General features: G+C 41.9%; 1 protein-coding gene across 2 annotated transcripts in view; it reads left to right on the plus strand.

Moving 5' to 3' along the window:
* The first annotated feature begins 512 nt into the window (after positions 1–512).
* Positions 513–13,376, plus strand: part of LOC144518690 (GDNF family receptor alpha-2-like) — a 68,931-nt gene continuing 56,067 nt past the window's right edge. The window contains exons 1-3 of one of the 2 annotated variants that reach the window (XM_078251532.1): positions 513–902; positions 1,040–1,189; positions 2,926–3,282. In XM_078251532.1, coding sequence (XP_078107658.1) covers positions 1,138–1,189; positions 2,926–3,282 — 409 coding nt within the window. In that variant the 5' untranslated portion in view covers positions 513–902; positions 1,040–1,137. Of the gene's footprint in view, positions 1,190–2,925; positions 3,283–13,376 lie in introns of both variants that reach the window. The other variant, XM_078251531.1, reaches the window with a different exon arrangement.

Genomic DNA, 13,376 nt, shown 5'->3' on the forward strand with positions numbered 1-13,376 from the left:
CTAGAAGACCGGATATTCTTGCTAGGAGTGCAAGTAGCCAACACACTTATTATTGCTTCCTAATTCCGTCCTTGATGTGTTGCAGTTGTGGCCTCATTTCTCTTTACAAAGCTGTAAATATATCCCTTATGAAAGAGATAGTCATCGTGTAAGGAGGATATTATACATGAATCACAGGAATTGTTTCACAAAATGTATAGGCTTTCACAGTATCCTGCAGCAATAATACCCCAGGAGATTGAGAAAACAGGCCAAGTGAGGTCACTATAATTTCACTGCTGAGTACCACAGGTGCATCTCACCCCCCCCACCCCTCCCTTGGCCCTGCAGGAAGATTACAGGAACATCTTGGCAATCTTTCTATAGAGTAGCATTTATTATTGGGCCTCGATGTGACCGAGTACCACGTTTTCCAATGAGAGCACCCTTCCGGCAGCGCCCTCTGCTGGCGCACACAAACTCCTCTTTATAAAGTGCCGTGATGCCTCGACACCGACACACATGCAGTCAGTGCAAAAGAAGCGTTCACTTCCTCACACAGGAGCGCACAGCATTTTGGAGAGAGTCAGTGGTGGTGTTGGGGGGGGGAAAGAAAATTACAATCCAGTCAGCGTTTTGGAGCACTTTTCAAATGACTTCTTCTATCTCGTTAGAGATATTGGCACAGCTGACAGACCGTTTCGCGCCAGTTTAAGGAATGTTTTAAGGACAAATTGTCTCCAAGGGGCAATCGGAGCTGGCAGTCTGAGCCCTTATAATGCGGAGAGATCAAGTCTCAGTAGTTGGTCGGTATGAGCGCAGCGCAGACGGACCCTGAGAAACTGCTTTCATGGATTGACTGATTGATTGGCATTTGATTTTTTATTTTTTTTCCCAATACCAGAGGATTTGTCTGTGTCGTGGTTAGTCCATTATTCAAAAAAACAAACAAAAAAATCGTGGATTATTGTTGGGAGTCGAGGGGTTTTGTCGGAGGTGTGTGGGTAACGAGGATATTGATTTTTTTTTTTATTATTATTATTATTTATTTTTTTAACAGTTAGCCTACACCTGGGTCAAGGATCCGAAGAGGGGAATTAACCTTTCATAAGGTGGAAATATCAGTCGTGTTGGACCCTAACTCATCTCTCCAACAATATGAAGTCTGTCACTGTGTGGATGTGCGTTTACAGCTTTCTCCTGCTCTTAGGTGAGAAGTGAAATATTGAAATAACATGTCCAATTGTGTGCAAATTGTTATTCTTTTGTTCTGGGTCATATAGAGATACATTCTGACATCAGTAGCCTAATTATTGCCAAGGAGCACCTTTTCTTTTCTTCTCATGCAGGAGTTGTTTGAGGGCACAAGGTTTATTCTGTTTGTTTTTTTTCTTTTCTTTTATTTTCTAAATGTGAAGCCAGATACTGATAGATAGGGCGTTCATTTTAAAAATGAGATTAGTTTAGATTATGTGTAATTGCCATAGCTACAAACCCAAGTTGTTCTATGCAAGTGAAACACTTAATACTGGATCCATTAAAGAACCACAGCATCCATAGTTGGAATGCAAATCTCACGACTGGAACAGCTTTTAGGCTGCAAAAAGAAAGATCTCTGAGTAGTTTGTGTTTGGTTTAATATGAGAAAATCAATCACCATCATCATCATCATCATCATCATCATCATCATAAGCATCATCATAAGCATCATCAGTATCATCATCAGCATCATGTCGCCCACAAAGGCCAGTGCTTGAGTTAAAATCCTCTGACTGATGAAATATTTTCACAGTTAACTTCACGTTTCTCCTCTCTTAGCCGTTGCTCTCTGATTCTGATGCAGTATCCTCTCCTCTCTGAGCCCAATGCTCAATATCGCCACACGGGGTCTCTCTTGTCATTTCACCAGAAGTGGCTCTACTGGTGTGTGTGTGTGTGTGTGTGTGTGTGTGTGTGTGTGTGTGTGTGTGTGTGTGTGTGTGTGTGTGTGTGTGTGTGTGTGTGTGTGTGAAGGCACGTTTGAATCTTCACTCCTGTCAAACGGTCGCACCTGAGTCCCTTCTCCGAGGATCCCTGTTTACTCATTGTCAGCTGTAATTTTTCTCATAACGTAGATATGAGTGAAGTGTAGTTCACTTTTTTTTATTTTTTTTTAGGCGAGATAATTAGATAGCCTCCACTGCAGTGATCAAGAATTCATTTGATTCGAATAGGAAACTGAAAACTGCAGTCTGACTCGTTTTAAAGGCTTTTATATGCACTAAAGAGAGTGCAGATAAGCACAGGTAAAGCGCTGAATATTAATTAAATAAGAACTTAACAAGACCCCGTGTAGAGATGTATAAGACTCAGGTGAACTATGAAGAATGTAACTGTCTTGGTAAAAGATGCCTTGGCATGTATGTGCATGTCAGAGGCCATCAAACTTGTTTATAGGTCCCACATCAACGAAACAAAATGAAAGCAGGTTTATGATGTGTGCTTGCACTTGCACACACATTAGAGCTGCACCGATTATTCGATTGATCGATTAGTTGCCAACTATTCAATTAATCGCCAACTGCTTTGATAATCGATTAATCGGTTTGAGTCATTTTGTAAAAAAGTAAACATTTTCTGATTCTGCCTTTCTTAAATGTGTTAGTTTCTTCTCTCCTCTGGGACAGTAAACTGAATATCTTTGAGTTGTGGACAAAAACAAGACATTTAAGGACGTCATTTTGGGCTTTGGGAAACACTGATCGACATGTTTCACCATTTTTCTGACATAGTATTGACCAAACAACTAATCGATTCATCAAGAAAATAATCGACAATGAAAATAATTGTTACTTGAAGCCCTGACACAGATATACAAACAAAATCACATACATATTAATTTGCAAATTTCTGAGCCCCTTTGTCTCTTGTCACCCCCAACCTCTGTCCCCTGGTCCCCACCTATAGATGAGGCAGCGAGTTCCTGGGATGGTCCCTCAGCTGTGTCCGTGTCTTTGGCCACTGGGTCTCCAGGATCTCCGGGCACCGGGTCTGGGCCCGGAGCTCAGACAGAATGGGTGGACTGCATCCAGGCGAGTGACTGGTGCAACCAGAACCCTCACTGCAGCTCTCGGTACCGGGTGATGCGCCAGTGCCTTGTGGGCAAGGAGAAGGAAGCCATGCTGGACAACAACAGGGAGTGCCAGGCTGCCTTGGAAGTGCTGCTGGTTAGTCCTCTGTATGACTGCCGCTGCAGGAGGGGCATGAAGAAGGAGCTGCAGTGTCTGCAGAACTACTGGACCATCCACATGGGGCTCACCGAAGGTAGGAGGCAGATGTTATTTTACAATTCTCTGTCTCATACAAGTCACATCACATCATGTTTAATCATGTGGCAATTTCAGATCCTGTGGTATAATAATAACAACTCTTTAAGTCATGCAGTGTCTTGTTAAAACTACAAATTTATTCCGAAATGAAAAGTTAACTTGTTAACTTCTGCAATATCTCTGTCGCTGTGATCTCAGCTTATAACTAGGGATGTTCTGATACAACTTTTTTCCTTCCCGATACCGATACCTGAACTAGCGTATCATCCAATACCGAGTACCGACCCGATACCAGTGTGTTAAAAAATACATATATATTATTATGTTTTAACAGTTCTATACTACTATCCCTGTATGGATTTTCATTGTTGTACGGCCTGGTTCAGGTTAAACCCTTTGTAAAACATGAACAAACGCAGAGAACGAATGCCATCGCACTTTCTTTTATTATCTAGTTTGACAGCGAGTCATAACGGAAAAAAGAACGTAAACAAACTACTTTAAAGTAGATTCTATTCAGGGATAAATTCCAGTACTTAAAGATACCGATACCAACATTTTAGGCAGTATGGGAGGCTTTTCCAATACTGGTATTGGTATTGGAACATCTCTACTACATAGTTACTGACTATGTGTATGTATTGGTCATGTACAACAATACATGCGTACACAGAGATGCACATGCATTGCTGCAGTAAGTAGTCTGTTTGTGGATGTGCAACACACCTCTATTGATATCAATGAGTATGACATAGCGCATTCTTTTGCCTTATAACATTTATTTTAAACTAATGTTCCGATCTCAAGTGTACTTTCCGGGCATGTACACCACACCCATTGTTGATGCTATATTCCCTCATGCCCTTTTATAGTGATACCCAGAAGCCCCTGATGAAAAATATATATGCTTTCCCACTTTCCTCACCCTGTCGAAAGGTAATGGAGCTATAATGGGATTACATTAGGTAGACCTATTATTGTACACTTATTGTTTTTTACCTAAAGTGTTCCATATTACCATGTAATTAGGTTACAGTTGTATAGCTCAGGCCCTTATGTGTCCACTTATGCAGGACATAAAATAGCACTCTTGTTGTAACATTGAAACCTTCTGGTTTTACCATTCCAATGCGTTTAGAGAGCATGAAGCAGCTTCCTGAACGGACATGACTCTTGGTCACAGGTTCAAGAGAACACAGTGAGTACTTTTATACACACAGCTTATTCCGTTTGGATATTCCTAAGGCCTTTTTTCTGAATTTAGAATTTTCCAACTAAGACGTGTGATATGCCGGTATTATTCGGGTTATAGAAGAATTCTTTGGACATGTATACAGCGCATTCGGAGTGTGTCTCAATTGTTGTTTTTTTACCGCAGTTTGCGACAGTTGTTATGGCCAGTTTTTGCCCCTTTTGCCTGTTTAAGGATTACGGTTAGCTCTGTGCGTTGCTATGGTTGTTGTACACAAACCAACTAGCCAACAGTTTGTAAGGCTGAGGTAGAGATGCATGCAAAAAGAAGGCGAAACCCAGCTACTTTTAAACATTATGAAAGACTTGTCTATCAACATGTTTTTGGGGACATTTTCAAGAAGGTGGTTGAAGCAATGAAAGAGGGAGGCTGTGTTTGCACAGTTAAACAAGTTGGCCATTAGTGAATCTTTTTTTGCCATCTGCATGTAAACAGGAGTATAAGTGAAATATTCACTTTCATTAGCCGTGTAAACAGCTTAGTCGGAATGTTGTCTTTTTTGAAATAAGGGCAAAAAACTGAATATTATGTGCATGTAAACTTAGTCTGTGTTATTTACTGTGTGAAGACAAATCTGACTGAATCAGAGCGGCTGGAGATGCCTTGCCCTTGGGGCCAGGCTAAAGGGGGGCCTTAACCCAACAGTGCCATTGCTCCGTGCTTGTACACGTTGCCAAAGTCTGTGTGACTGATGTCAAGTGTCATGCCAAGTAAACATGGAGGATATAATGTGCTCAGCTGTTTTGACATGTGGGCTAATGGTGGAAACGTTGCAAAGTCTCATTCTGGGCTTTTGTGTTGCGATCTGTAAAGTGATTTGCCAGGCTGACTGCCCATAGCACCAGCTACACTTCATCAGACTGATGGCAGCAGAGGGTCCCTGACATGAGTTCAAGGGAAATGTAATGACATGGATGCTCCCCAGGCCTTCTGTCTCCCTCCCTGTCTTTCTCTCTTTTTCTAACTCTTTCCCCTTCGTAATGATCTTTCTGTTCGCCCTCTATGTCTCTTTCTCACTCCGTTTCTCCTTTCCCCAACAAACAGCCGCATACGTCAAAGTGTTTGTGTTTGAATGCATCATGCAAGTTGTCTGGCTGTCAGGGAGAGAGACCTCCTGTGCCTGCAGCGTGCCCTTCACAGAGCTTGTGTTTCTTTTACAAATAAAAGCCTCTCAGCACTGTCCTGTTTTGGCCCTGACGCCCCTCGGAGATAATAGCTGCTTTAACACAAACCAAAAGCTCTCATAGTGCAGCTTTAATCTAATCACGATCCATTGTGCAGTCAAGCAGGCGTTTGTTAACTGGAAACAATCTATGTACAACATCCATCTCTGGAAACAAACAGGGCCGAATCCCAACACACCCTCTTGAAATGGTGCTAAACCACTTAAAAAATCATTTGTGGACAAATCAGGAAGTTTTTAATGTCGTTGGTGGGTCAGATAATGCGTAATGTAGCTTTGGAAGTCTTACTTCACTCATGTTAATGTGGAGAGATGAAAAGCGCAAGAGTATGTGAGAGAGAAAGATAAGAAAAGCGAGGAACTAAAGATTAAAAGAAAAGGAGTCAAGCTAGAGAAGGTGAAAGGACAAGGATAGCTGACAGACAGAAGAAGGCAAAAGACCTGTGTAGCATGTGATAATCTCTATAGGAAAAGTAATGTCATTTATCTATTTATTATTATTATTTATCGCCACTTTGCTGCAACCTAAAACCGTAATAAGGGTGTTTCTGCAACTGCGGTCACTTTTGACTCTCCCAAATAAAAATAAAAAAATCTCTAAAGTGTAGAAAGCCATCTAGAAATCAGGCCCCAGCTATCAGTTGGGCTGTTGCTTATGACCCGTGTTGACCAGGGCAAGGCAGGAAGTTAGCCTACAAGCTTAAGGGCTATCCATGGTGTCTGTGAAGAGAAAGCTAATGTTGACCAGGGATGGAACGGGGATTTGAAACAATGCCCTGCTCCCAGATTACGGCGCACAGATACTCCAGTGCCTCGGGCAAGGGTGTCTCACTACCTTATTCAGTGCGTGTACAAATATCTGTTTATTTCTAATACAGGACCAAATGAATGTAGTAAAAAAGTGCAGCTGTGAATATGAATAATCATGAAGGCCCAGAGTAGACAAACACAGTAAACAGGAAAAATCAAATGTAAACGATAAAGGGCATTCATGTTCTTTTTTATTGTCAGAACAAATTCATTTAAGATTTTTGCGTTTTGGCTTCTTGAATGTGAAATGTAAAAAACATACAGCTGAGTTTGAACTATATCCTAGTCTGGCTATCACCAGACCAAGCTCAATCTTTTAAGCTTGAACATTAGTCTGGGGAGTCTGCTCTGTATTTTCTCTGCATAAAAGGCGTGATCAACGGGCATAGTTCAAATGACTCTGTACGCAATTGGATAGTCCTTCAACCAATCAGACCAATGATCCGGGTGACGTAGCAGCGACAGAGGCATCAATACATTATCCATGGCATCAACGGGTTGCTGCGCTTCAGTGGCCGCTATGTTGAATGTCGCTTCTCTATTGTCATCATGTTAAACCCACCGATAGTGTGCTAGGTGGATAAGCCAGTTTGTGATTGGTCCCCGCAAAAAATTGTAACGGAAGCAGGATAGATAAATGTACAGGTTTCCAGCCTGAGCTGCAGGGCGAAATCAAATCACCGGCAGATCGGGCTGGGTTTACCCAGTCTAACCATATCCACTATCAGTGTTGTAATGTAACGAAGTACAAATACTTTGTTACTGTACTTAAGTAGATTTTTCCCGTATCTGTACTTAACTTCGTTATTTATATCTCTGGAAATGTTTACTTTTACTCCATTACATTTCCCCTAAGCATCTTAGTTACTCGTTACTACAAAATAAAATCAGAAGAAATTTCTTACAATGGAAAAAACAGCAATCCTAGATTGCAAGTTAATGCACGCTCCATTCCAGTTGGTGTGTGTTGCCAAGAAAAAAATAAAATAAACATAGGCCAAAACTAAAGAAGAAGAGGAGGAAGCATAATAACCTATAGCGTCATGGAAGAACCTGCTGCAGGCTGGTAACAGACGATGACCACCCCGACGACAGTGGTGATGAAGATAACGTTACACACCTTTGGCCATAATGAAACGTTTTTTTTACTTTTACTTTTACTTCTAATACTTAAAGGTGCTCTAAGCGATGTCATGCATTTTTTAGGCTACAACATTTTTTGTCACATACAGCAAACATCTCCTCACTATGCGCTAGCTGCCTGTCCCCTGAACACACTGTGAAAAAAACACTGTCTCTGTAGACAGCCCAGGCTCCACAAACGCCAACAAAAACAAACTGTGCCAACCTGCACCACCAAACATAACAAACAGTGTTCCAGCCAATAACCGACAAGAAAGAGTTGGTTGAGCCATCACCGCAGCAGCGTTAGCACGTAGGCTACTTCCACGATGCGCATTCATGACTGTTTCAGGAAGCACGGAAGGGCGGGGGAGGGGACGGGATGAGGAGGAGGAAGGGGCGAGCTAGCCTCCGTTTTGTTTGACAATACTTCGAACGTCAACAAGAAGTAACGTCACCCAACATCGCTTAGAGCACCTTTAAGTACATTTAATATCAGAAAATTACTTTTGATACTTAAGTACAGTAAATCAGTAAATATCAATAAGTAATATTGTAAAATGTGACTTTCTGGTAAGATACTTGTACTTTTACTCAGTTATTGCTTTCAAGTACTTTATACATACTGTCCACTGTTAAGCTTCATGTTAAATGTTCAGAAGGTAACTTTTATAAAATAACTTTTTGTCTATATCTGCTGAAATTGTCACTATGTCCTGACAGTAAACACAAATCATTTCCCTCTGCCTTTAGGAAGGAATCATTGGAGGTTTGTTCTCGGATAACAGATGACTGCATTTGAAGTGTGCACATTTCTACATCCTTCATCTTTATTTTCTATATCAAAAGGACTTTATCAACTAAAAGACCATAACACATAGGAGTGAATCAGTTCGGGGGCTGTGCTTTAAGTCATGTACAGAATTTCGATTCAAAACAACCTTGGAAAGATCTGCTTCTTCCAATTCATTACTTTGTCTCTTTGTCATTCCGCTGAGGTTTAAGTCATTCATCTACAAAATGGTTACAAAAAGTAGAGTTAAATACTAGGAATAAGTTTAGTTAGAAATAAAATATAAAAAATAAAAAAGTGAAAAACAGCCTGCCATTTGTCCTCATCTCTCCTCTGCTGATGTTAGAGACAAGAAAAGTAGTGCTAAAGCAATAATTATTACTGTCATTTTCCAATTCAGTTCGAAAAAAAAGAAAATGGTTCAGTTCACAAATTTAAAAGTTTTGTGTCTTATTTTTGTTTCAATTTTCATTTCTACTGTAGTTACAGTCATTAATGGCCTGAATGCCATGGAAGGACATTTAACAATGGTTAGAAACGATGAAGGACAGAAGTGATGTCACCTTGTATGTGAGATGTGTGTTAATCATTCAAGGGTGTAACTTTGGGTTCAACAATGGGGGGGGGTGGGGTTGAGATCTCCACTTTGGAACAAAATTGATCATCATTTTCTGCATTCTGGTGAATTTTTCGGCAACAATTTGTGCCTTTTCTGCATCAAAGCGTAAAGATGCCCCAGCCTAGGCCCTTGCAAAGGTCTATTTTGAACCCTTAAAGTGCTCATATTATGCTTTTTTGCTTTCCCCCTTTCCTTTATTGTGTTATATATCTTTTTTGTGCATGTAATAAGTTTACAAAGTGAAAAAGCCCAAAGTCCAGCCCAAAGGGACTTACCATCTCCAAAAGAAAACACAGTTCACAAACTGCTCCAAACAGCTCTATTGTAGTCCAGCCTTTACTTCAGAGACGAACGTGGGTCACTTTGTAACACACGTTACAATGCTCGCCTAGCTGCTAGTGTGACACGCCCTCATACTCTGCTTCTGACTGGCTAGTAGTCCTTACCTAGGTACTGAGCATGTGCATCTCGCAACAAAGATGGAACAGAAGTGTGATGCCTCACTCTGGTGCTAAAACAGACAGCTCAACACACAGGGTGAAAAGAGGAGCTGCAGCAATGTGCAGTACAACAAAAATATAGTGTTTTTTGAAAATGAAATCACATAAACCTATTCTGATACAATCTCTAAATACAATTATGAACCTGAAAATGAGCATAATATGAGCACTTTAAATGAGATCAAGTACAACAATGAACTTACTGACTTATATCACTGACAATAAAATGTATATGTATTTACATGATAAATGCATTAATTGTTGTCATTAAAACACATTTCAACGTATCATCTGATACCCCACCCCCCACAGATATTGTGACAACTGTGCAGGCGAAATGTCAGATGTGGAGAACACACATATGTGGATGTATTGTAATTGTAAAGCGAACTGCAGCCTGATTAGCAAAGTCAAAAAAGTGACCACAGGGGCTGAAAAAAAAAAAGCCATGGTACGGCGAGAACAAAACAAAAAAATCAAAGGAGCAAAGAGGGAGTGGCCACATTTCTGGCCAAAAAAAGTGTGAAGAAACACCAGGTTTGACGGGCGAAGCTGAACGTGGTAAAGGTGAGGAGCTAAGAAGACTAGCGATAGAAACCTGGAATAGCGGACTTAGTTTCAAAGCTAGTGAAGAGACTGGCATCAGATGAAACTTGACGACCCAAAGGCATCCACAGGTACCAGCCACACCCCTCCGTAATTCCTAAAGGCTGGCCTGGATGAGCGGAGATATTGTTCATGTACAGGCTAACGATCCTGTTAAACTGCCCCTCTCCTAGGTCTCTTTCTTCGCTTCTCCTTCAGTGTGACAAATGTAAAAGTAAACTAAAAGGTCTACCCTGAGACAGAAAATCTCATCATCATTGAACGATGTTTTTTTTTTAATCCTCTGGTGTTGTAGTTCTTTCTTTCGCTCGTTCAAATATAATTTGCTGTATATGTACGGATTATTATTATTATTTTTTTTTTTTTAAGATTATTTTTTTGGGATTTTCCACCTTTAATTGATAGGATAGCTAGGTGAGAAAGGGGAGAGAGAGAGGGGGAAGATATGCAGGAAATCGTCACAGGTCGGATTCGAACCCTGGACCTCTGTGTCGAGGTATAAACCTCTCAGTATATGTGCGCCTGCTCTACCCACTGACAACCCGGCCACTACTCTGTGTCACTTTTATGAGAACAGTTGAGAGGGAAACATCTAGGGACTCAATACCGTCATCGAGGGTTGCTCATTTCAGCATGTGGTCGAAGCTATATTTCTGTTTTAAATTTTGAAACACATTATGTCCTGGTGTGACTCCACCAGGCTGAACCATTTGTACATATAGCTTTGAAAATGAAAACGCGCTGTAATTTGTATGTATGCCACGTATTCATTGCTGTATGCACCACGTTGACTGCTGCCGTATAAGCCCGCTTTGGTCCGAGGAGTGAGGAGGTCCGGGTGGATGTTTGGGTCATAAAACACAGCGCTTTCAAGCAAGGGGAGCGGAGTTTGTGTCCTGGGGAGAACACAAGACTTTCACCCAGGAAACGAATGTTCGTGTCCCAGGAGTACTACTTAAGGGGAGTGGTGTTTTAATCCAAACCACAACTGTATTATTGGTGCCTAAACGTAACTGTCGTCGCCACATGACAGTCACTTTCTGTCGGTTAAACTCAACTGCGACCGTCACCTCGCGGTGCCCTGTACCCGGCACACAGTCACCTTTTGTCGGATAAATTGAACTGTAAAGACCGCTAAACTTACCTGTCATGTGACCGGTCGTCACGTGACTCGAGGTCACTATACTTAACTGTCTTCTTGTCATAAGAATTGTTTTTCGTACGATATCATACTTGCTTGATGTGTCTTCTTGAAATCGCAGCACATTTCAGCAGGTGGTGGAAGCTATATTAATTCATAAATTTCAAAACACATATTGGTGTGACTCCCCAGCTATGATGCGGGGTTAGATTTCCTTCTTGCTTGCTAAACTGTTGTTGCCTACCTTAAGGCTATAGTACAGTACTTATTGGCTTGACAACCCCAAGTTGAAGGGTGTTATAATGCCAGTCTTTCAGCCATCAGTAGTGGTGCTTATGGTGACCTGTTAATTGTCTTTTCTAACGGAAAATTGCAGGCGATTTCAGTGCGCCAATGCAGCCGACCTTGATGGATAATGGGTGTGTTCTGCTCTGAAAGGGCCTGAGTTTGTGTGAGGCATTGAGGTCTAGCAGTTTGAATCTATAAAAGACGTAATTACTAAGAAAGAAACACTGGCTGCTTCACACAAGGATATTTTATTGGTCGGCTGCGGTTCTCTTTCAATTGTGCCCACAGCCTCATGTGGATATAGCCTTGCAGGATTTCAATAATTTAAACGATAAGTTCCACACCTCTAACATACATTAGTTCATAGCCTCAGCTATGAAACCACTATGCCGCCTGGGTCTCAAAGTAGGAATCGAAGATCTTTTGTGGGGACCGGACCTTTCAGAGCAGTTTAATTAGCTGAGCCAACTTTTACTGCAGAGAGAGAGAAAGAGAGCTCTACACCAGTCTGCTCCAGTTGATTGTGAGAGAAGACTTTACGTGCAATGACGAGAATATCAGACAATTATGTGGCATGATTTATTTTCCCCATTTTCACGAATGTCAGCATTGCAAAGGTTACCCTGTGAATATGTCACCACATCATGCTAATACCGCAGGTTGGCCCCTGATGCTGAATGGAAAGCTGGATGAATCGGACAGTGTAAGGATGCTGTGCACATCATGATAGACGTAGGCAGGGAAAAAGAGAAATGGAGAGAGCGAGAGAGAGGACAGGAGGTGAGGAAGGGAGGTGAGGAGAGGACGGTAGATAAATGATGAGTGGGGGGGAGGGAAGAAAATGTAAGCGAGAGACAGAAAAAACCAAAGAATGAAAGAGAGAGTGGAAGGGGGGGAGTACAAAGGTACACAGTATTCCTGTGTGAAACCATCATTACTATGAGCAATGGTAGCAGTCACCGGCCATTACCTTAGCCATCCACTGTCATAAGCAGAACATTTTTCCAGCCTGCCCCGCATGTCAGGGGATATGGGAAGCAGGCTTCTGCATGCTGAATACGTCCTCTCTGCTCCCCCCCCCCCCGTCGCTGGAGACCCAGCCGGCGCATGCTAGGTGGCTACTTCATCATCAGAGGAAGGGACCTGTCGATAGCTTCTGGATGCGATCGATAAGGTCTTTCAGAGGTTTCCCCGTCCTCGTCCTTTTCACCCCCTTTTTATCTTTCATCCCAAAATGTGAAAAGGATCAGTGAAATAAGATGACAAAACAGGCACTGTTTGTCCTCGTGAATCTGCCCTAATGATTTTCCATCCTGGTAAAGGTGAAGTGCCCGAGATGACTCCCATTCACGATAGGGCTGTATAGAGTGAAACAGTGCGGGCCAGGTAGCGGGGGGTTCTGATTAGCCTTTTATAGCAAAGTGAGTTCTCAGGCTCTCTATCAGAGGGGAGAGTGAGTGACGGCCCATTCTGCTCAGTGAATACTATCATGATGTGGGCATTAAGACTCACTCCTGGCAGGAAGGTTCACAGCGGCGCTGAATGAATGTGCATCACAGAAGTCAACTACCAGGCCCGGCGGCTGTCATCACAGCATGGCTACTTCTCCCTCTCTCGCTCTCTCTCTTTCTCTCTTTCACTCTCTGCATCATTAATTGAAATAGCTGCTGCTCATTGAAATACGTCAGCCGAGTTTTTCGAAGCACGACTACTGTAGGAGCCGATGACATTTTATATATCTAGATTCATCTTTTGGGTCGTTATCCCTCAGTTAT

Source organism: Sander vitreus, chromosome 5, assembly GCF_031162955.1.
Source record: "Sander vitreus isolate 19-12246 chromosome 5, sanVit1, whole genome shotgun sequence".
NCBI classification, from domain to species: Eukaryota; Metazoa; Chordata; class Actinopteri; order Perciformes; family Percidae; genus Sander; species Sander vitreus.